Source organism: Canis lupus, chromosome 7, assembly GCF_003254725.2.
Source record: "Canis lupus dingo isolate Sandy chromosome 7, ASM325472v2, whole genome shotgun sequence".
NCBI lineage: Eukaryota > Metazoa > Chordata > Mammalia > Carnivora > Canidae > Canis > Canis lupus.
Window position 1 is genome coordinate 62,908,867 of NC_064249.1, and position 24,849 is coordinate 62,933,715.

The 24,849-nt window shown below is 38.0% G+C and overlaps 1 protein-coding gene across 4 annotated transcripts in view; it reads left to right on the forward strand.

Annotated features, from left to right (window-relative positions):
* Positions 1–24,849, forward strand: part of ZNF521 (zinc finger protein 521) — a 275,420-nt gene that overhangs the window by 20,054 nt on the left and 230,517 nt on the right. For 3 of the 4 annotated variants that reach the window (XM_025429278.3, XM_025429274.3, XM_025429276.3), the window contains one exon: positions 8,700–8,879. Coding sequence is in view for 3 of the 4 variants with exons in the window: in XM_025429274.3 (XP_025285059.1) it covers positions 8,700–8,879 (180 nt within the window). In the remaining variant the exon portion in view is untranslated. The remainder of the gene's footprint in view (positions 1–8,699; positions 8,880–24,849) is intronic. The other variant, XM_025429277.3, reaches the window with a different exon arrangement.

Genomic DNA, 24,849 nt, shown 5'->3' on the forward strand with positions numbered 1-24,849 from the left:
GCTTCCCAAATTAAAAAAAAAAGAATAAAAGAAAGTCACTAACCAGAAGAACTGAGTGAAAATATAGGATTGATTTTTGTGAATGAGATTGGAGTTTATCTTCTCAAAATGTAAAGATGAGCACTGCTACATTTCAGCAAGCATTTCTTGTTCAAAACAAAACACTATCCCCCTAAGCTAGTGTTTCAGTAATTGTTGAGATAGTTAACTTTAAGTGTTGAATTCAGAAATACTGTTACAATTGGATTGGTGTTATCTAAAATAGCTGAAGTAATAAGAATAGTCAGTGGAAGTATCAAAAAGTATGATGTCTGGAATACAAAGGCTTTTTGCCCTGATTTAAAAAAAAATTTTTTTTTAAATTTTTATTTATTTATGATAGTCACACACAGAGAGAGAGAGAGAGAGAGAGAGAGGCAGAGACACAGGCAGAGGGAGAAGCAGGCTCCATGCACCGGGAGCCCGATGTGGGATTCGATCCTGGGTCTCCAGGATCGCGCCCTGGGCCAAAGGCAGGCGCCAAACCGCTGCGCCACCCAGGGATCCCTGCCCTGATTTTCTTTTGCTGGGATGGAGTCATGCTTCCCGGCTGGGCTTCTATAGCTGCAGGTTATTTGTTATATTTACAGAGGAAACAACTAGACCCTTTCCCAAACATCCAAGTGTCTAACTCCTAGTTCCAAGTATGTTTCACTAGTGATTGTAGTTGTCCGAATAAACATTTTGCAGTATTGCCGAAGAAAGAGATGTTAGAATCAATTACTGTTTTTGTCTTTAGTCAAATTTTGGATTTGTTTTCCCTTGGCTTGGTGTATGTTTGAAATAAGACTAAAGTAAAAGGAATCTCACCAAAGGTCTAAGTCCCCAGAGGTGTCATGGGGGCCGTTGCCAATCTCTTGCACTGGATTAAAAAGTTAGCTGGTATGATTGTGGTAGTTCTGGCCAATCTCTCTCCAGTTTCCACTTTGGTGGGATTATGGATAAAAGGCAAACTCTGGGTGTGAACATAGTGAGAAAAAGCAAGCCATTAGCCTCCATTAATACACCTGTTTTAAAACCAAGACAGATGGGGCACCTGGGTGGCTCAGTGGTTGAGCATCTGCCTTTGCTCAGGGTGTGATCCTGGAGTCCCAGGATCGAGACCCATGTTGGGCTCCTTGCATGGAGCCTGCCTTTCCTGTCTCTGCCTCTCTCTGTGTCTCTCATGAATAAATAAATAAAATCTTAAAAAAAAACAAAAAAAAAAACAAAAAACAAACCAAGACCGCACACACATTCATCTCTAGGAATGGTTCTCCTGCAGCTAGTGGCTGGCAGTCATTAGATGGCTCTGCACTTTCTTCTACCAACACTCAGGGCTAAGTCCCGTTCCTGCAGTGGCTCCCTGACCCTTTTTTCTGCCATTGACTGTTGGCACCTGATTCCCTCCTTTCTGGCTGACCTCTTGTCATAGCCCCTGCTTGCAGGTCTGGAACCCTACCCTACCCTCTCCATTTCCAGTGGGGCATCTTTCTAAAAGGGAATGGAGATCAGTCACTCACCTTCGGTCCTGACTGGAGGGCCTCCCGTCGTGCTGAAGTTGGCCTGTGAACGTTTAGCTCACAATAGTTGCTTGGCAGTCTAGCTTCTTTTCCAACCTCCTCTCTGCCAAGGCTCCCTTTTTTCCCCACTCTATCTGTCCCCCTCGCCCCCCATTGGAATAGCATAGAAAAACTTGCACTTCCTAGAAGGCATCACGTGGTTTTATGCATCTGTATGCCTTTACGTATGTTTCCTCTATTTGGAGACCCATTTTCTACTTGTCCTTGGGGCTCCCATCCTTTCAAACCTAGACCAAGCTGCTCTTCTTTAGATAGAATTATCCTGCTCTGCTTTATGTGATTTAAATGCCCCTGGTGTGTGGGCTTCTTCATCTAAGGACTCACCGGGGCCTTCTGCCCTCATCGATTTGCTCATCTGCCCCCATCCCCACTGGAGTTTGCCAGCCCTCTCATGTAATGGCCTATGCAGAAAAACGCTAAGTTTTGATGACATAAGTGGGCAAATGGGAAGGCAACAGGCCCCCAGTTTCCCATTATCCCCAGCTGTAAGTGGTCGCTTTGACGGCTGAATGAAATATCCTCCAACACTTGACTAGACCCACTTTTGACCTGCCTGTTGGGAAGCTCTGCAGCAACCTGTAGGCTCCTTGGGACAAGGACCAGGTCTTAGGCTTTGCATCTCCAGGCCCTTAACCAGATGCCTATTACTAGTATAGGCACTCAGTAAACATTTGTTTGCTGAAGGTGTGACCAGGCAGGCCCTGTAATTCAATTTGAAAGTTAAAGAATTTAAGGCAGGAATGCATTGATGAATACTCTATATGAAAGTTGGAGTGCTCACACTGCTTTTTTCTAATTTTCTTATTAAGGATAATGGGGGAAGGAAATTGGGGTAGGAATCTGATCAGAAGGGGAGAAACTTTTTATTTGGTTCCAAAGAGTCTGTGTATGGTTCTCTGTGTGTGTATGTGTGGTAGTTGTTGTTTTTAACCTCTCCCAAGGCGAATTTCCTCCCACTTAGCATCTTCCTGCAAGGAATTCCATTGTAGGTAGAAGAGTGGTAATAAATTCACCTTTGGCATGTTCTCCTTGATAATAGTGCATCTGTGATATTTCTCTTTGGTCTGCAAGGACTGCAATAGACCTGTAGAACAATCAAGCAACACTGCGGAAATTCTAAATTCAACAGCATGATTTTGTTTATTTTTTATTTTTATTTTTTTTTTAATTTTTTATTTATTTATGATAGTCACAGAGAGAGAGAGAGAGAAAGAAAGAGAGGCAGAGAGAGAAGCAGGCTCCATGCACCGGGAGCCCGACGTGGGATTCGATCCCGGGTCTCCAGGATCGCGCCCTGGGCCAAAGGCAGGCGCCAAACCGCTGCGCCACCCAGGGATCCCCCATGATTTTGTTTAATACAGAGATCATTCTGTCTGAGAAGATTTTATGGACAAAGGAAAGAACAAGCACATGGAAGGGGCTTTTTTTTTTTTTCTTTTTTCTGTAAAGCAATTTAATAACTTTCAGAGCATAGAGTGGTTACAAATAAACATTGCAGAAAAAGTAAAAAAGCACATTTTTATCCTTGACCGCCTGAGCTCTTCAGACCTGTTGGTGCCAGACAGTTGCTGCTGATGGCCGGCACTGTCCCAGCAAGCTGAGAACTGGGTTTGGGATGTATAGCTTTGGCCACCACCGCACTGGTTGCTTTTGTTTTTGTTTTGTTTTGTTTGTTTACCTTTTCTTGACAGTAGAAACAAATGAGGGAGCAGACCAGCAGGCGGGTGTGGGCCAGACGGCTGTGCAGTCTGGTAATGCTACATTCCTTCATTAGAGCTTGCTTGCCATTTTATAACAGTGTGCGATTTATTTTCCCTAAATCTGTTTTCATCTTATGGGATTTCAAGTTAGAATGCATAGCTAGAGCCCAGAAAGCACAAAATAATGATCCCGCCCTTTGGTTTTTGAAAACTAGGAAGGCTTGCTTGCTCTGTGTTTAACTCTTTGTAGCCTGAAGGTAACTTTTCCTCTGTTCTCAGAAAGTATCAAGATATATTAGTGAATGCAGTTTGAACCCACTTGTGCGGGAGGAGTGATTTTGGACATAGTTTGCTTTAAACAGATAACGTTTGATTTTTCTCTTTAGGCATGGGACTTCTAACTATGCCAGTAAACCCTAGAGCTAGCTGTACATACAGATGTGAACTTTAAAAACCTTAGACGGCTAATGATTATTTGGCACAAGATGACTGTCAATGTGGGGTTCATCATTTGTAGTGATTTGGGGGATTTGAATGTGGGCTGCATTTGTAGAAGTTATTTGTTTATTTATTCATCATGGAGTTTCTGAGAATAAGACACTGAGTTATAATGCCCTTTGTATTTTTAGACAAAATCCTTGGAAGAAAACGGAGGCAGCTTTCTCAAGTAATAAAACCATTATATTTTTACTAGCCCACTAGTAGTGTAGTGTTGAGCCCACTTTTTCCTGAACATTTACCCCTTTTTTTTTTAGTTTTAGGTGATTAAGATCCAGGAGGTCACAGTCATCACAATGAAGCCAAGAATTGTTTGTTTTGTTTTGTTTTTTAGGCAGCATTCACTTTTTAGTTTGGGATTTCTTGAACTTACTGGCACTGTGTGGGTTGATTTAAGATTGAGTAATTCATGCCCTGGTTGTTTAATTTGGTGAAAAGCTGGCTATGACCAGAGAACAGACTGTTAGGAAATGGTCATGTTTTAAGTTTGCATGTGTGTATAAGTGGAGTATTTTGGGTTCATTCATCTCTTGCCAATCTTAGTTGTTAAGTAATCTTCTTGCATTCATATTTACATCATCTTCAGAATCTTGTGTTTCTGCCACTCTTATAAAAGTTGACTAGGGTTTGTAAGGTAGAGCTTTGTGCTTGGAATTAACCAGGAAAAGCCTCCTTTAGATCTCCTGCAAGAGGGACAGAGGGCCTGCACCCTATATTGGCTGCCAGAAGTTTTTATAGTAATACTTTGTATCTAGGCTCTGGCTCTTACCATCAAATGTGCTTTTTATAGAGTACCAAGTTATAAATGTAGTGCAGCTACGGCATATTAATCTTACTGCGGAGATTTAATGAGGCAGTTGTTTTGCGATGGACACTATTGGGAGCAGGGAGCGACAGAGTTTTACTTTACCACTGAGCTGCAGAAATATTCCTTGCCTGGTAATAATTATAACCACATGATCTCTTAGTTTTTCTTTCTTTTGCCAGTGCTTTTCCATGCAAAAGTGGCTTGGAAGGAGGTCCACTTCTAGGCAGTGAAATGGGTTGGAAATTGGGCTGTTTTCTCAGTGGTTTGACATTTTAGCTTTGATCAGGCATGGGATCCGTGTTGCACAGAGAGAAATATGTAAGATGAGTTTCAAGAATACAGATAGTCTTTGCCAGTCCACTGAGATGGCTTTTAGATATTCATTACTTTTACTTGACTTTTATATAGGTTATAAAAAGTAAATGTGGTGAAACCTCATTTTTACATGGACAGAATAGAATTTCTGCTGGTTGGCCTTAAACTGATCCCACACTTGAAATTAATTGAAGTCCATGGGTTTATTGCCTCCAACACTTTTAAGCCAGTGCAATTTTTCATTTTCCCCAAAGTTGAAATTTTATTAAACCCAAGTTATAGCAATAACAACCCTTATGAAGGGGAGGATGAGAAGGAAAGCACCACCTGCCAGAGAACGTAATAAGGGGAAAAACATACTTCTTTTAAATTTCCATTTATAAGTAAAATTAACAAAATTGGAAACAGAGAGCTGCCATTTATTTTTTTGTGATAATAATTGTGTCTTTGTTCCAAAATTAAGTCTTTTAACCAGGTTAGAACTCTGTAACTCTAGGGTTTCATAGCAGCCTTTTGAAAGGATGAGCCAGAAAGTAGGTGGTGCAGGTGAGATCATTAGGGATGGAGGTCACATGTCCGAGTGGCTTCCTTTAGGTCAAAGGACAGGGAACGTTGTCTGTAGCTCTAATGGGGTTTGCAGTTGTCGCGCAGGGGGTCTGTGGATATTTAAAAATACTGCCCTTTGGGGGAGTTTGGAGCACAACAATTGAGTTGAAAGAACAATTGTCCTCCTTGAGGTGGTGTTGGGAGCAGGGGCAGTACTTACAGGCATGGACCTTGTATTTATAACCCCTTAGGTCGAAGTCAGAGATTTGAATGGCTCGCAGAGTAATACAATTATTTTTTATGATTGGATCTCAAAGGACTTTATAAAAACTACATAACTAAGGCCATGTGCAATTATTGAAGTGTAGCCACCTGTGGGAAAGAAATGGTTGACAATGTAAGCTTTCCAGAATCTTCCTTACATCAACTAATTTTAGGAATGGAGCCCCCTAACACAAATAAACATCTTTTGAATGGGCAAGAAATAATTCTTCATGAAAGTGGAGGTTGGAAAAAAATCTACTCACAGAAAGAGAGAGAGAGAGAGAGAGACTGAGATTCTAGCACTCATTATGCCAAGGCATCATAGGCTATAATAGCACCCACCCCCCCAGAGGGTCCCTCTTAAGTGGTGACCTAAAAACGAATTCGCCAGTTGGCTGGAGCATGCATCCTAAAGTTGCAGCAGAAGTGAATAAGCTTGACTGACTTCGGTCCCTAAAGGGTTCTATCTGTAAATGCAGAAGTGGAAGCAAAAACATTTTTTATTAGTCTTAAAATGACCCTTATTTTAATAACTAGCCACAGTGTCAGGAGCACGAACTGGAGCCATGCTCTAGCTTTTAAGAGCTCAAGCATCATGCATGCATTCCTGTTTGTTTGATATTTTGAATATTGGATTCATGTAAAGTGTCCATATTCTTGAATAATAAGGAAGGTGAGTTTTTATCATTTTCTCTGCGTACTACTTAAAGTATTCAGAGTATCTTCTTATTTAAAAACAAACAGTTCTGCAAACTTGATGCATAGCATTTCAATAATCATATTAAAATTCAGACCTAGCACCCACAGTTCCCTCAGTGCTATCAGTTTTATGAGAAACTGGAATCTCATGCTAAACAATAGAGAATATTTAGTGTGTGCGTACCGCCTGCCAACAAGTGTTTAGTGGTGTGAGGGCCAGTTTGGCATAATTGGGACAGTTATTTATTTTCCTGACTCTCTCTCTAATTTGGCAGTATTTTACCACTTAGGTTTCGTTTGTTGGTGATAGTTGAACCACCACCTATTTGTTGTTGTCTGTAGCTTTAGATGAAATATTTGAAATCACCAAAGTCCAAGGTGATGGGTCATCCTGTCGATTTTGGGAAATGTAGGTATGTAGGTACTTTTTAATTTGGTGGTACTCGATCTGTTCCTGTTTATAGGAAAAATACCAGTTAAAGGACTTTTATGTACTTTTTTTTTTTCTCCTCACCCCTCTCCCTTTTTATCATCACTAAATAATATTTACTAAGCACTCACCTGGACACGGTGCTGTGCTGAGCAAAGTATAAGACACACGAAAAAGATCCTGTGATTACTCCCCCAGGAATGAGCAGTCAAAACCCCAGTCTATTGAAATGGGCACTGTGTAGAGCATTGAGATAATAATTTTCCAGATGGCAAATCAACCCAAATTACCAATTCACTTAAACACTATGTTCTTTAAAAACAAATACACAAACAAACAAAATACTTGTTCTTTGAGATGAGAACTCTGCTTTTTTCAGGAGCCCAAGAGATTTTTATATATGTTGAAATGTAAGTTGATTTTGGCATATGTGAATCATTTGAGGGGTGGTGATAGAGTTAAGTTTATTACAGATGCGAAGAATGGCTTTAGAATAACTGCCAGCAAAAAAAAGGACCATAGTGACTTGTAAGAAGTAGGGTTCATAGATGCGTGTTACATGCAGGGCAGCAGAGAGCACTTGCAGACAGCAGGATGGTGGTGTGGTGGCACTTACTGACTTTTCTAAGAAATCTGGACTAATTTGAATTCTCTGAATTCTTGATTTAACATTTCAAATTTGTATCCTGCCATAATAAAAAATTGACTACAGATAATGCATTACATATTTCTTAGGTATCTTGATACAACTCTTTTATAACCATTTTATTGACTATATTTTGAGATATAATTTATTTCTGACTTCGGAGGACTTTCGCCATTAGGAATTAATGTCCCATAAATTATGTCATAGATTATATTACCCAATTTCCCCTAAAGAGGCATATCCTCTCTTTCCCTTCCTTCCCTACGCTTGCTTTCCTGTCAAGAGGAGGGGTGGCACTAGGATGTTTGGGGGTACTTCTCTAAAATGAATCAAAGGACAGCCCATCAAATCAAAAAGTATTTGAAGTATTTATAGAGATCTGAGTAAAAATATTACCTGTGTTTTACATTCTTATTCCCCTCGTTATTTATGTATCATTCTTAGAGGTAGAATAGAGCTATTTTTACTTGTCCCACCACTTAGCTTTCTGACATTGGTAATGTCCATTTAAGTTGTTGACTTGATTATAATTTATAATTACCCTTCATATATTTTGCTTTTTTTGATGATTACTTGTCTAAAAACAAGAGACATGCCAATATATTTACACTTGAATCTGTGTTTGTAAGAATGTGTTGCTGCGTGGTAGAGCTTATTTTGCTATCACTGTCTAACAAATAATGGGGTAACTGTATGTTTTGACCAGTTTGTAAGTAAAGGTCAATTTCGTGCCTATGGTAATTAGCTTAGCTTATTCTAGACTTTTAGCTAATTTGAGTAATTTCCCGTGAAACAATATATTTAGCAGAAAGGGAATTCATTCTTAAGCACAGTGGTTTTTTTCATTTACAATGGAGACTTTAATTTTAGAAGTGATTTATCTCTACCTTTTAAGCACCCCTCTCCCCCCTAAAGCTATGAGAAATGGCCAGGGTGGACGGATGAATTATTTGAAGGAAGCAATGAGAAGAGGCCCCCGTGGTGGAGGGAAAGAAAAACTTCAGTCATCCTGATGTGATACGTTTTAGGGAAGACTCACTTTTGCTTCCTCTGGAATAAAATCTGCCCCTAAGCCCTCCTTTTGCAGCTTCTGGGACAATGGTGCTTCTGTTTTTGGTAGCAAGAAGATTAAATGTTACTTTAAAAGAACCTGTCTTTCAACCGCATACTCACAGTCTTGATTTTCTTTCAGACCCCAACTGTAAACTTGAAGACAAGACTGAAGATGGAGAGGCAATAGACTGTAAGAAGAGGCCGGAAGACGGCGAGGAGCTGGAAGACGAAGCTGTGCACAGCTGTGACAGCTGCCTCCAGGTGTTCGAGTCACTGAGCGATATCACCGAACACAAGATTAATCAATGTCAGTTGACAGGTAAACAATACTTATCACTTCTGGTCTTCGCATACTGTTCTATTTCTGATTTTTTCAGTTTGTGCTCCCCCCCTCCCCCGCCCCCACTCTTTTCCAATTGTTTTACTTCCTTACTTGATCACATAGGTAAGTCTGGAAATGCTTTAGAAAGAATTCTACGATGGCAGTTTGTGGCAAACTCAGTGTCATAGTCCCTACATAATGAATTGTACCTAGATTTTAATAGCTATTGGGTAAATTTTTCTCTTCTCTTCCTTTCTTTTTTTCCAATATAGTCATGACATGTGGGTCTAGAATCTAACATGATGGCTAAAAGAAAGTTGAAAAAAAAAGAATCTTTTGAATATTTTTTCAAAGAAAGGTAGCATGTGTTAACTTATTTTGATGTAAATATCACTTCCTCAAGGGGACTTGCCTTGATGCCTCTCTGCCTGAGTTTGGTGCCTTTTTGTGTTCCCATAAAGTCCTCGGCCTGTTACAGCTCATAGTTTCCACTACATGTGTTCACTTCCCCTCTGTCCCTCTTTAGACTGCAAGCTCATGGGTGGCAGGAACTGTGTCTTATATGTTATTATATTCTCTGAGCCTTGTATAGTGCCTGTTCCACAGTGGATTCCCACTAAGAAATGGACACTATTCTGCTATGCAGTTCATAGGATGGATCAAATTTAAAATAACAGGAAGCATGACAACGTGTTCAATTTAATGGTTTAAGGAAACTAAAACTCAGTTTGCCAAATTTCTACCCTCTTTAGAAATATATCCTACAAAAATGGACAATGTCAGCCTGAGTGGGACATTTTAGGTAGATATATATTTTTTAGATTCATGTTATTTTTTCCCTTGCTATTTGAAGCTGACATTCTCTGGCTGTGTGTGTCTGTGCTTATAACTCTCTCTTCTGTCTCTATCTCTCTCTTAGTTTCCCAGCACAAATCCTTCTTCAGTTAAACAAATGATTCTCCAACTGTTTTCCATACAATATTGATATATATTTTTTATATTGATATTTTTTTAAGATTTTAAAAGGTGTTCCATTTAAGCCAGATTTTCTTTCTTTTTTTAAAGATTTTATTTATTTATTCATGAGAGAGACACAGAGAAAGGCAGAGACAGGCAGAGGGAGAAGCAGACCCCCTGCAGGAAGCCCCATGCGGGATTTGATCTCAGGACCTTGGGATCATGACCTGAGCCAAAGGCAGATGCTCAACCACTGAGCCACACAGGTGTCCCTAGTCAGGTTTTCTGAACAGATTTTTGTGGAGATTTTGGATTAAATCCAGTTAAATAGGCTTCTTTATTAAAGTGTACTGTGGTGTGCTCACTTTGGCAGCACATATACTAAAAAAGTGTACTGTGGCTTCAGGAAAGGGCTATGGTAACTAAGTTAGGCCAGAGAATCTTCCTTCTTTCATAAAACCCATTACTCTTGGTTTGAGCATTGATGTTGTATATATAGATATTGGTCATAGATATATTTTTTGTTGTTTATAAGATTTTTGGTAACTTTTATTTTGTTACAGTTCGAAACTTATGAAAAATTACTAAAACAATACATAATAGAAAGTCCATGCACTGTTTCCCTGATTCACTGACTCAATGATTATTTACATTTCTCCCCATTTACTTTATCATTATCTTTTCCTTTCACTAGTTTTTTTCTTAATCATTTGAGAGAAGATTGGTGACTCATGCCCTTCTAAATATATCTTATATATTTCCTAAGAACAAATATTCTCTGACATGACCACAGCATAATTCTTGAAATCAGGAAAGTTAACATCTTAATGCTATAGAACACTATTACAATCCATGATCAATATTCATAGTTGAATAGTTGTTTCAATAATGTCCTTTATAGCTTTTTTTCTTGTGTAGAATTCAGGATCATGCATAAGATTTATTTGTCATGTCTCTATGTTTCCTTTCACCTGGCATGACCTCTCCGTCTTTCTCTGGTTTTCTTGACCATAACATTTTTGAAGAATATCTATCACCTACTTTAAGAATGCCTGTCTGTATTTGCATTTGTTTCCTTGTGATTAAATTCAAGTTACATCATTCTGTGGCAGGAACACCACCAAAATGATGTTCTCAGTGCGTTAGGTCTGGAACATGTGATGCTGATTTGTTCTAATGTTGATGATGTTGATACTAAATGCTTCTTTAGGGTAGTGTCCACCAACTTCCTCCAGTGTAAAGTTACTATTTTCCCTTTGTAAGTAATAAATAATTTGTGGGAAGATGCTTTGACACCATATAAATATCCTCGTTCTCATAGAACATCCATTTTAACTCTATAATTTTTGTAGTTATTAGTCTTCTACCACAATTTCCTTTCTTATTCATTCATTCATTCGTTTATTCATATCACCATAGTAGGCTTCTGGAGTTTATTTTATTCAGTGTTCATAATTCATTACTGTTATTGTTTTGGTGCTCGGATTGCCCGAGATTTAGCCAATGGGAATCCTTCAAATGGGATCTTGTGTTGATTCCATGCGTCTTTATCATTATTTGAGAACTTACCTTAGTTTCGGCTTCAGACAAATGCCCCAGGCTCAACATATTCTTGTTTGAGTCTCATAATCAGCCTTTTTTCCATGGAGCCCTCTTCATTCCTTTAAGAAGAAAGGTATTTAGAAAAAACCAAGATATGGGAGCTAAGTGTTCTCATTGCTGTGGGTATCATTGATTATAGAGCCTCCAGCAGATAGAAGTAGTAAGTGTATTTGTAAATTTAATATAATATATGCAGAAGAACCATGTTGTTCATATTGATGCTTCTAATGCAGTCCAATACTTCAAGTTCATCCCAGTCTTTTTCCTCTCCATATTTTCCTCTCCATATTTCTCCATTACTACATTCTTGAATAATGAGAAACCTAGCTTCATCTCTCAATATGTTTACTTATTTGCTTGAGTCTAGAATACACATTAAGCAATTTCAAGGTTCCTTATTCATATCATATAAGCAGACCAACTAACTAGTTTCATAGTTGTTTACAATTATTAATGCTGTGATTTTAATGTAATATCTCCATACAGTGAAATTTATAAATCAAAAGTGTACAATTTGATGAATTTTCACAAAACACATCCCTCTTAAGATGATTTCCTGCATCCTAGAAATTTCTCTCATACCTCTTTCTTTTTTTTTTTTTTTCTCATACCTCTTTCTGATCAATAATGCTCCTCAGAAGTAACTAGCTTGTAAAGTTGTTTAACCACACATTTGTTTTAGAACTTCTTATAAGTGGAATCACACAATATGTACTGTTTTTTTTGAGTCCAGCTTCTTTTGTTCAGTATAATGTCTGTGAGATTCATCCATGTTGTATATGAATAATGTGTTTTTTATTGCTAAGTAGTATCCTGTAATATGAATATATCATAATTTATCTCCATTCTTCCATTGGTAGACATTTTGGTTATTTTTAGTTTTTGGTTTTCGTGAATAAAGTTGTGAACCTTCCTCTGTTGGTCTTTCTGTAGACATATATTTATTTTTCTTGATCTGATAAGTAGGGATAGAATTGCTGAGTCATGGGAGAAGGGCAGTGGGATATGTTTAAATGTATGAAGAACTTGTGAGCCTTTTCTCAAAGTGGTTGCACCATTTTACACTCCTACCAGCAATGTCTGAGAGTTCCAGTTGTGATTCTTTGCTCACATTTGAGTTGTCAGTCTTTTTAATTTTAGCATTCTGTTGGGTGTGTATTTGTATTCTTTGTGGATTTATTTGCATTTTCTAGCTCATATACACTTAATTGACTTCATTGAATGCATTTTTTTATCCCTTAGAATGCATAATTTTTGGAAAGTCCCATTAAATGCAGACAATTAGTATGATTCTGTTTTCAGTGGAATGCCTGGTGATTTAAAAGAAGCTTTATGCATGTAGAATCAACACTATGGTTAGAGTAAAGACATAGTGACTTGACTGACATGGCTAGTGTATGCTATGCCAGCAAGAAATCTTACCTTAGGTGAGAGTGGGCTGTTAAACAAACCTTGAATTCTCTTTAGTGTTCTCTTTTTATTGAGTTTCTGCCACATAGTCATCCTTATGTTCAGCTTTATGAAGAGAGTAGAAGCAAAAGATACTATTCCTTTATAACTTTTTATATTATACACTATATATTCTTTTATATATTATACAACTTTACTATCAGTGCAGGAAATGCTGGATTTTTAGCACATGGTGCGGTGAAGCTATTTATGGGCTGCATATTGTTTTTCTTCAAAAATGCAAAAACCCTCACCCTAATAAAATATTTGGTTTATTTTGATCTTAAGCTTTCTAAAAGTAGGGAATCTAGCCTGTGCTCACACACCACACCATTCAAATCAAAGGTAGGAAAGGGGAGGCTTACTTTTGACAATGAAACACATTTCAGGAAAGGTAAATCTGGTAAGTCTTGGTCCTGTTTGTTGTTGTTTCAGGATGATTTCTCTGGGAGGGTGGAGGATTGATGGGAGAAAAGCAAAAGTGGAGGATCAGAGAGAGAGAAGGGGGAGAAACGAAGTCAGCAATCATTCACATTTGTTGAAGGTGTGGAAGTTGAAACTTGAATTGGCTAAGGGTACCCTTCAGACTAATCTGAAAAAGATTAAAGATCCTTGGAAGTATTTTAATTAAAAAAAGTAATATGATGCTTTTACCTTCTTCTTTGATTAAATCATTTTAATGTAGGTTGGGAGGTTCGACTCTTCCAATTCTTGTTTCCTGCTGCTTGAGTTAACTCTTTTCGTGGTGCTGCTGCTACATCTTTTTCTTCTTCTTCTATTTTTTTCCCTGATGGACAAAGTGTTAGTTTAGCAAGAAGGTATTTCTAGTTTTATTTTCCCCTCTTAATTTATTCTTTCTCTCATTGTTCTTTTTCACTCTCTTTGTCTTTTAACTTCCTCCAATCCCATTTGCATACTTGCTCAATCCCTCTGATTCCTGTCCTTTCTTAAAAACTCTTCTTCTTTTTTTTTTTTTTAAAGATTTTATTTATTTATTCATGAGAGAGAGAGAGAAAGAGAGAGAGGCAGAGACACAGGCAGAGGAGGGGCAGGATCCATGCAGGAAGCCCGACATGGGACTCGAGCCCGGGACTCCAAGATCATGCCCTGGGCTGAAGGCAGGCACCAAACTGCTGAGCCACCCATGGATCCCCCATTTTTTTTTTTTTTTTGTTGTTGTTCATAGTCCTCTGCTTCCTTTCTCTTTGGTTTGCAGTCCTTTTCTGCTTCCATTTTTTCCTTGCTCCTTGTTGCTTCCCTTCTATTAATTTTGAAGTCTTTTCTTACATGTGTGAGCCTCCCCAGCTACACCATAGCCTGAATACTTTTTGGTAAACAATTTACATGAAGAAAGAGAGAATTCTGAATAACCTTCTGAAGGGTTAACTGTAGAGTAGAATCAGGAGAGAAAGAAATCTGAAAACTTGTTGATTTGTAAAACAACAGAAAACTGAGATATTCTGTGGTTTGACACCCGTGGGAGTTACCCAGGGTAGTTCAATTGTCAGAGAACTGGTAGATACCCTGCTTTCAGATTCTTTCCATCCTGTAACTGAGGGTTTCTTGGTAATTTGAGATTTGTTCCTTTGGTGACTTTCATCCTCAAGGGTGAGACACATCCCTTGGGGAGTCTGCCTTGATGAAAACTGATTCACTCGGTATTAAAAGTCTTGAAATCCTGCTGTAGTCTTGCCAAGTGACCCCAGGCTAGACTGAGCCTTAGAAGATGAAGTTCAAATACAGAGCAAGACAACCAATTCTCGACCCAGATTTGAAAATCGTCAGGTGGATTAAGTATGCCCCAGGTCAGTTCATGAGTAAGTGTCAGTAACCTGGGGACTGAACTTACAGCCAGTTGATCCATCTGGGGACCTAGAGATCTAAGGGATCATACACATGATTCATCACTGAGAAGTGTTCTGGAATGTGGGCACTATTTTGGACAAGCCTCTTGATCTAGGAAACAAAATATCCCCTAAGGATAGGTAGGGACAAGGTGGCACTCATCAAGAGGAGTTCTTTCTTTTTTGTCTCATGGTGCAATTTTCTTCTCATATGCAATCCAACATGTGTAAGTAAGTTTATCATCCCTGCTTGATGGAATAAGGGGAAAGGGGAAAGAAAAAAATATTAAACCCCACTTTTCAATTGTAGCAGTAGATGGAAACCACCTGTCCTGCCCCAGCCTTGCTCTCTTTTTCCTGGAGGCTGGGAAGGGAGAGAAATCAACAGTCTAATGCTGTTGGGACTCTCTGATGCAGAAGACAGATTATCAAAATATATATTTAAAGAAGGAAAAGCACAGAGAACCTCTCATTTTACTAATCCACAAACCCTATCATTTCTTGCCAATTCCCTCAGGGGGTGGGGAGGGCTGGAAGCCAGAGGGGTCTCATCACACTTCTCAACAAAGATTTAATAGCAGGGTGCTATGGGGAAGGCTGAGATTACGGAGACTTTATTATGCTTACAAAACTGAGTACGAACTAGCATTGTAAATCATCAAAACTAAGCTACACTTAACAGGATAAATGTGTAAAGTGCATTTGGTAATACTGTATGCTTGTTGTTCTGAGTCATTTTTCTCTTCTCTCTTGCTAATTTGCAAACTTGAGTTGTCTGTTAAGTGTTCTTTCACATCATTAATGCGAATTGCCTGGGTGTAAATGCAGAAAAAAACTGAATAGCATTGTATTAGTTCTTAACCCTCTGGCCCCATCATCCTATTGGCAAGATGAGTAAGTAGAGATATGTATGACAGCAAGGCTGTCACACTTTGGGGGAACATATTTGTAGACCAAATTTTTAGAACTCTAGCCATATTTGTGGCTCCTTTACAAATATTATTACTGTACAGGCTCACGTTTTTGAGGAAAATGAGCTGAATCAAAGAGTAGATGCTGTGCATCAGATAAAATGATGTGTTCACTTAATTTGATTTTAAAAGTTATGAGACTTCTTGGAAGCTTCAATAGGTTTAGTGAACTGAAGACTTTTCAACATCTGGGTTTTTCTTTTTTTTCAAAGAATTTTTGAAAGAAGTGAAAGTGATTGTACATATGTTATATGGTTGTGGTAAATTAAAGACTGGCTGGTTCCACCCAAAAATCAAGTACTCTAACAGCTAGTTGTGTTGGCAAAGGGAATAAGGAAACAGCATTTTATGGAAAGAAGCGCTGTTTTCATGGAAGCATATTGAAACTTTTTAAAGCCTTTTTTTGTTTTCCTTTTTAAAACATGAGTTGAAATAAATTACATGAAATAAATGTGATATTTTAACTTTTTAGTTTGTATGTTACATTTAAGGCATATAACTTTTATTTGCATATTTCTGTATTAATTTCTATATTAATTCATTATTCATACTTTGTTATTAATCATTTATATATTAGTTATCTATTTCTATATAATTAGGCTTAAGGCAATGTATGTTTTGTTTTTTTATTTCCCTCCATTTTGATCAATTCCTTGTTTCCTACCTAAAATAGTTTTTTTTTTTTTTTAAGATTTTATTTATTTATTAGAGAGAGAGAGCACAGAGAGAGAGAGGGAGGAGCAGACTCCCTGCTAAGCAGAGAGCCTGACCTAGGGCTTGATCCCAATCCTGGGACCCTGAGATCATGACCAGAACCAAAGGCAGACATTTAACTGACTGACCCACTCAGGCACCCCTATGTTTTTAGTTTTTAGTCTACTTTTTTTTTTCCTCCAAATCCCTTAAGCCTCAAAATGCAGTTTCATGGCCTCCATCCTTTCCATTCCCAGCCCCTTCTCCATGCACTTATTTTTTCGAGCAGTGGTTTCCAAACTTTTTGATAAGAAAAAATTTAGCAAACACCTTTTGTCATACATATTTATTAACACATTTCATAGATTTGCATGTACAACATTCATAAAAGTAGAAATTGAAAACTGAGGTAAAGATGAAATACACAGGTATTTTTTTTCAAGATTTTATTTATTTGTTCACGAGAGACAGAGAGAGAGGCAGAGACACAGGCAGAGGGAGAAGCTCCATGTGGAAGCCTGATGCGGGACTCTATCCTGGCAACCTAAGATCATAACCTGGGCCAAAGGCAGATAGATGCTCAACCACTGAGCCACACTGGCATCCCAATACACAAGGTTATCTAAAATAAATTTATGTTGTTTTGAAGTCCTGGTCCAGATTCCCTTATTTTGACAATTCATTTTAATGGCAGTGAGTGCTGAGAAAGCTATCTCACAGAACCACCAAAGAGCGAACACATGTGATTACACTTCCCTATGAGGTTCATCATTATCAATGGTGGATATGAGCCCATATTTCAAATAACTTTCCTGATAATATCAGTTTGTTTTGCCAGTCTTGGATCAGGTCTGATTGAATTGTTTCCCTCTTTTATACAGTGGCTGACAAACAGCTTTCCCTAGGAGTGGAAGGGCCATATTTGCCATTTTCTTGATGATTACTTATGCTTCTCTATCAATATCCTGCAGTTGTCCTCGCAGAAGACTTTAAAAATCACTTCACAAAATTTGAGGATTTTGTATGATTTAGATTAGTTAACATTAAATAATATGACCCATTGGTCTCTTTTACTGGGTTCTGTAGGCTGCATTATTTTGAGGCATGGTAATGGTCTAGAGAAGCAAGGGCACCCAGGCTATTGACTATTATCTTCCTGCTTGCAGGAAGGTCTGCTTTGTTTCTGAATGTTGCCTGTTCTGATCAGTTTCTAAATATTCAGTGTCTTCTCCATCCTAGGATTTGCACCTTCTATTTGAGAGACCACTATTCTTGACTGCTGTGTACTACATCACGTGAAAAACAGCTCCCTAATCTCTGCTCCTCTGAGTTTTAGATGAGGTGGTGGGGTTGAGTGTGTCATTGTCATGGTCTGGCAGGGCCATGACTAAATTCTGTACCTTTACAGAGAAAAAGCAATCCTCCCTAATTGGTTCCAACTTCTGAGCTGTTAGCCAAGTGAGCTCCCTTTTCTGGTTTTGGAGAAAGGGTCAGTGAAGCTATTACCTGCTATGAAAGCTTTGTTATTTTTGCATGAAACTTTCGATATCATTATGCAGTCTACCATTTTCTTCTCGATATATTTGTTCGTGAAATTCTGTATCAAACCCTGGATGTAAAATAATCATTTTTAGTCCATTTTCTTGATGCTCTTTGAGTGCTTTTGCACATTGTAATTGGGATTTATAAAAGGACCATACTGATGAGTTACATTTTCCCACTGTGAATGAGTTATTACATGTATTAATTTATTAAAATTTAGTAGTTGGAATGTTGAAGGGGTTAACTTAAGAAATATTTCTTTATATTTTTGATGTGCATTTTGGAATTGGTGTTTTTATTCTCAACCTGCTTTATTTTTTTTTCAACCTGCTTTAATAATTTGTGCATCATAAGAAAGCTACTGATTATGAATGAAAAGTTCCTGAAGGGTGAAAGTGCTAGAAATATAAAATAAATGGGTGCATTCACTTTATTTTTTTCAAGTAGAACCTAGGTGGAGGATGTCACGTATTAGCTATAACTATACTTGCAAACTACCTGCTCCTTGATTAATTTGAGGTTTTTGAAATTCGCATTTTGAAATGAATATAATCCAAGAAAAAAATTAGCATTATTTGTCTGTGTATAGAACATTGGTACCTTTGGATGTCTTGCAGAACCACAACTGTTTTAGATAAATGGTTTTGCCTGAGTTGCATAATTGATAATGAATATATAATCATCTAATTCTGTGGTTTCAGGATTTATTTGCCAAAAATTGTAAATAAAATGTCAAGAACACAATCCATGGGAGAATATCTTCAAGAATTTCCACTGCGTCCTTGATGGTCATTGATGGTAATTAAAGCTGTCAGTTTGTCCCTGTGGAGAAGTGTAAAAATTATAAATGAAGGGCTGTATTTGGGATGTGGAAACAGTGGGGCCTCTTTTGTGGGGAAGATAAATTAAAAGAGATCAAGTATTTCCTAGGCCCTATGCAGCCATTCGGTCTGTCTTACAAGCAGGGCAATGCGTCGCAATTTGGATACAGTTCTGTGCACACGAGGGCTCTGCCACATGTAGTCCGTTCTCAGACGTGAAATTCAACACAATAAAACTTGAGATGTTGAATTTTTATATTTTTGCATGACTGCACTTAATTTTTTTTTTTTTTTTTACATTACTCAAGATGCTTCCTATAAAAGGTTGGTGAGTTGCTAAAGGAGTATTAAAAGTAGACTGTTTCCCCATCCTTTCTCTTTGTGCTAATAAGTCTATGGCTGGGGATCTTGTCTTTGGGGAATGGCAGCAATGTCACAGAGATCTATGACCTCTTAATAGGCCTTGGGAGGGGAAGGCAGGAATCATTCTACACTGTGCCTCAGGGCTTAGTTCCTTTAAACTTCAAGGAATTGGACTGGAACTCTTCACTCCTTCTTTCTTTCAGCTTTACCTTCAGGGGAAATTGATCGATTAGAGGTGATTATTCCACAAACTCTGAACCCTTTTCCCCTCTTTGTTCCAACTGGAGCTTCTCAAAGTTTAAAGGGATTGTGTCTCCTGGGTGAATTGTAGAATGAATTTAAGTAGATTATTGGGTAGAACTCTTTGAACACACATTAAAAGTGCTAAAAAATATATTTGGAACAGAAGGAAATATTTGAAGCCAAAGGATAAAGAAACATTTGTTTCAGTGCTAATTTTAATGTAATTATATGGGATATTTTTGAGCAAACGATTAGTTGCTAGACTATAGAATCATAGTAGTGCTTCAAACCAAGAAAAAAACAGGGCCAGTGCAACAAATGGACAAATGTGCAAAACCTGGTTGGTGTAAGACCCTAATGGGACCAAAGACATTCATAAATGACTAGGTTTTTATATATGTCTTCTATTAACCATAGCAAGATTCTACTAATTGATGGCTTTTAGTCTTTTCCACATTCTTTGTTTAACAACAACAACAAAATGATATATACCTAATTTTTTTGCATGCATGATAGATTTGTCTTATGGACACTGTGGACCTCGTTTGAATGATATTTATTGCCACATCAATTTTAATTTTTCCCTCTTTAAAAAAATCTAATTCTTCAACTCCACCTACCCACAGAGCAGTATTAGCTCCCCCTGGTGACTAAGTAAAAATGTAGACAAGAATGATTGGGGTGATGAGCTTCATTAACTTTAATCTTTAAATGCATAATTAATATTAAGATGCATACAGTAGGCATGTGCACTGAACTGTTTTCCAAGTAAAAATTCTAATTAGTCTTGAGAAATGTCCATTTTCGTATTAGTATCTACATAATGAAGGCTGGTCTATCTTACGTGGCTTTCTTGGAGTTTTGCCCATTTTAATGACCCCAGAGCTCTTGGTTTTCTGATGTGGGAGATATTGGAACAGAGGGTAAATATTCAGATCTTCTGTACCCTAGGAGCTCATTACAAACAGAGAAAATAAAAGCAAAAGCAAGTACCAATTTACCTATCTCTATCATTCTTACAAAATAGACTCTCTATAGAAAAGGTTATCATTGTTAGAATGATTTAAAAGAAATATTCTTTTAGAAAAACACTGTTATACATTCAAACACTAAGATGTATTTTTTTTTGTTGTATCAAGAAAACATTTTTCCATTTAATTTGCGAATTATTTAAAGTGCATATGTTTCTTACTAAGGTTGACTTTCAGCTTAAGTCATAGTTTAATTTATAAAAAAAAGTTCCCCATCATAATTAAATTATCAGGTTGACAGTTAAGAATGCTTTTATAATCTTTTTGAAAAGAAATCTGTCAAGTCTGTCATGTGCTTACAATTTCTCATATGTAATTTTATTTTCTATGCAAAGTATTTGCTTTTCACCCTGTTTTATAATGGTTATCAGAAAGCAGTGTTCTGTTGACTATATGATCTGGTTTAATTATTTTATATTAAATGTTATATATTATAATACATTTAAAAGGAAAGATCTGAAATTTTATCTGGGAGCTAACATTTGAATTGTTCTTTTGTTCCTCCTATTCTTTTGAATATATGCTCTTTATAATTTAGCACCCCACCCCCATGCTCACTATCCTTTTGCTTTTCTTCTCTTCCCAGGACTTTATTTTTAGGACCTAAGCCTTAGCATCTAGGTTTGTGTTTTCCTTTTGTTTTTCCAAGGCACCTGTCTGTATTGGGAGAAAAGATACAGACTTCTAAATGTAGCCATTTCTTCTTGATACCTGAGGTATCATCCTCTTTGACCTGTGGAAAACTATGGGAAACTTCTTTTGGAGTTAATGGTACCATTTTGTTCCTCAGCCTGAAGTGAAAGTATGGTTAACCAAGCAGCACAACTGAATGCAGCACCTACTCCTCACCTCAGTTTATTTCTCCCTCTTCCCATTGCTTCCTTTTTCTAAAGAAACTGCCTGTCCTTTGCAGTTCATTTGTCTCGGTCCCAGCAAAAGAGCAAAGTATCATGCTTTGCTTTAACTTTTTGCTTGTGTTTGCTCATCGGCGGGGCTTAAGCAGGTACCTCCCAACTATATAGTGATAGCTCTTTTCTTGTGAACACTGTTTTAAAACTGACAAGTTTTGGGGTGCCTTGGTGGCTCAGATGGTTAAGTGTCTGACTTTTGGTTTCGGCCCAGGTCATGATCTCATGGGTTATGGGAATGAGCCCCAGATGGGGCCCTATGTTCAGTGGGGAGTCTGCTTGAAGATTCTCTCCCTCTGCTCCTCCCCCAATGTTTTCTCTCTCTCAATAAAATAAATAAGTCTTATAAAAACAAAAAATATAAATTTTATTAATATAGATATTATTATCTTGATTAGATACTGCAGCGTGGCTTAGTAAAATGAAAAGTATGTGGCATCATTTCTTGCTACACGAAGAAGACGGTGCAGAGATAGTGAAATGAGTAGCACCTCTCATTAGTTTGTTTTCCCAAATACTACTGTGCATTTGCTCAATGGTTGAGCCTCTGCCTTCGGCTCAGGTTGTGATCCTGGGATCCTGGGATTGAGTCCCGCATCAGGCTCCTTGTGGGGAGCCTGCTTCTCCCTCTTCCTATGTCTCTGCCTCTCATGAATAAATAAATAAAATATTTTAAAAAGATAGAGAATGAGTTAGCTAGATGAAGAAAGGTGGGGAGGAGGGCATTTCAGGCAGATAAAAGAGAAAAGAATAAGGGAGAGATAGGAGAAAGAATAGTGTCTGGCCACTTTCAAGTAAAAGGAAAAGTGAAAAATAAGGAATTAGTGTGATAATATGAATGTATGAGTTATCTGTTGCTGTGTAATAAGTTACTCTAAGGCGTTCTGACATAAAACAACAATCTTAAAGTTTCTGGAGGTCAGGAATTTGGGAGCAGCTTACCTGGGAGATTCTGGTTCAGGATCTCCTATGAGGTTACAGTCAAGGAGTTGGCTAGGGCTGCAGCCATCTGAAGGCTTGAGTAGGGCTGGAGGATCCACTTCTGAGCTCAATCACATGGCTACTGATTGAACACCTCAGGTCTTCACATATGGGCTTCTCTATTGGGTAGCTCATGACTGGTAGCTGACTTTTCTCAGAATAAGTACTTTGAAGAGAGGGTGAGGGAGGGATATGGATGTTGCAGTGTATTTATGACCTAATCTTGGGAGTGGCATACCATTAATTCTGCCATATTCTATTATTGATCACACAGAGTAATGGACTAAACCTGGTATGATATTAGACAGACTTATTATACAAAGGCGTCAATACCAGGGGATGGGGGATCATTGGGGGCCATCTTGAAGATTGGTTCTTATAATAAACCAGGAAGGGAATGTAGGGTCTTGCCATGGGGGTAGGAGGTTTCTCTGGCCTGTGCTTTGAGGAATCCGCAGGGATCAGCCAGGTAGGCAGGGAAGTAGGGATTGAGTTCACAGGAGTCCTGCGTTCCCTGCACCAGAACAGCCCAGGCTGGAATTCTTTTTATGAGTAAGAGTTCATTTGAATATTGAGTTTAGAAGCTTAAGAAGGTTAGATAATTACTGTTTTAGGCAGTGGGTAGGTATTGAAGGTTTTCTGCTGGGGAACATCTGTTCAGGTTGGATGGCATGTGGAGAGTGGATTAGAGGAGAATTGGCAGCTCCTGTGATGGCACTATTAAAAGAAGATGGGGCCAAAATCAGTGCAGTGGTCAGAAGAGTGCACAGAAGGGTCAAATTCAATAAATATTGAGGAGGTAAAAAATCATCCAGATGTAGTGATTGATTCATTGTGGGGCATAAGAGCAAGAAAGAGATCTAGAATAAGCCCCATGTCTCTGACTTCCTCAGGTGTATTGGGTGACCATCACCTGACATCAGGAATGAGAAACAGATTAGGTGAGTTCACTTTTGCTCATGTTAAATCTGAGATACTTTCTTGGCTAAATTGTTTAAAATAGCAGTTGTGTGTATATGTAGACCAGAAACCAAAGTTAGACCTCAGGCCATGTAGCATACTTCCTGTTTCCTTGACTTGTGATTTAGTTTTCCTTTGTCAAATATCTAAGTTTCTTCCCCAACTTACCTCCATTTTTGTAACACTGCTTCTGATCCAGCTTCCCCCCACCCCATTTTAATAATGAAGAATCTCCTCTCCTTAAATTGGTTTACTATTGAAAATTTAGCTTCTGTCTAGAAGGCCCATTGTAGCTGGTGGTTGCTACGACAAGCAGAAGGGACACCCTGAAAAAGCAAGACACAGAAAAGCTTTATGGCTGACTAGTGTTCTTTTCTTTCAAGATGAGGAATTTTGACATATAAGGTTTAATGCCTTATTGAAATCTAGCAGATGGATGCTAAGAAGGGTGCTTTATTCTCACAGGATTAGAGCAGTGGGTTTTCTTTTTAAAAATATATCCTAAGGTTCATCTCGATAGGAAATCTTAACCACTTAAGAGTTGTTGGTTATGCCCACCAGCACCCCTTCTCACCGCCCCCTTGCACAATTATCAGGCAGATTTAATTTTACTATTCATTTTTGGGAATCTGTGGCTATCTTGTGAATCTTAACAGGCTGCTTTTAGGACTGATTTTTAGACTTGCAGTTCCCAATCATCTCCCTGAGCATTATTTTCATTAAAAATTCCATTAGCTTTAAAAAAATCAATGTAATCATTCAGTAGTAATTAATTCTTCCCAATCTTTGAAAGGAAAGATGAATTAACAAAACTTCAAGATGTTAAAATGAGTAAAAAGAGTCGTGTGGTTAATGGGACTAGTAGAGATGTCAGTATAATGGATAGAGGGGTGGGCTCTGGCAACTGGCCAGCCACAATGCAAATCTCACTTCTCCAGGAGCTAACTGTGCGGCCTTAGGCATATTACTTAAAATTTTAATCTAAAATTTCTTTATCTGTAAAGTAGAGGCAATAATCAAAAGGTAATAATATTGCCTGCCTCCTAGGATTGTAACGATTAAATGAGATAATAGATGTATCATTCCAGTAAGGTACTTGGCACACAGTGAGTGCTCACTACAAACATAATTATCAGTATTAGTATTATGAAAAGTGGTAATGATTCCTTTAAGAATAACTCACATGAGTCAGGTTCTAGATTTGAATGTCTTCCAGAATCCTGAGAGGCTTTGAAAGAGTTAGTATGAGTTAATACTTGGCATTCAGTGTTCAATTCTCCCCCTTTTAAAATTCGAAAGGGAATAGTGAGTGATCAATGTTGGGGGAAAGGGGCAATTGGAGGAAATAAGAATGAGTTTAATTAAGTATGCTTATCACCATTCTACTAAGAACTTAATGCTTGATTTGTACAGAATAGAGAACATCACATTTTGGGAATGAAGAAGAGAGGCCCTGTATGGATATAACATTTTATTCTCAGTTTATTCTATACAAAATCTTAAAAATTAAGGCCCTGACATAGTTTTTGGCCTGCCCTTTGGTATGTGTAAGTACAAGAAGATAGTTGTACCATGGATAGCATTGAAAATGTTTACTCCTAG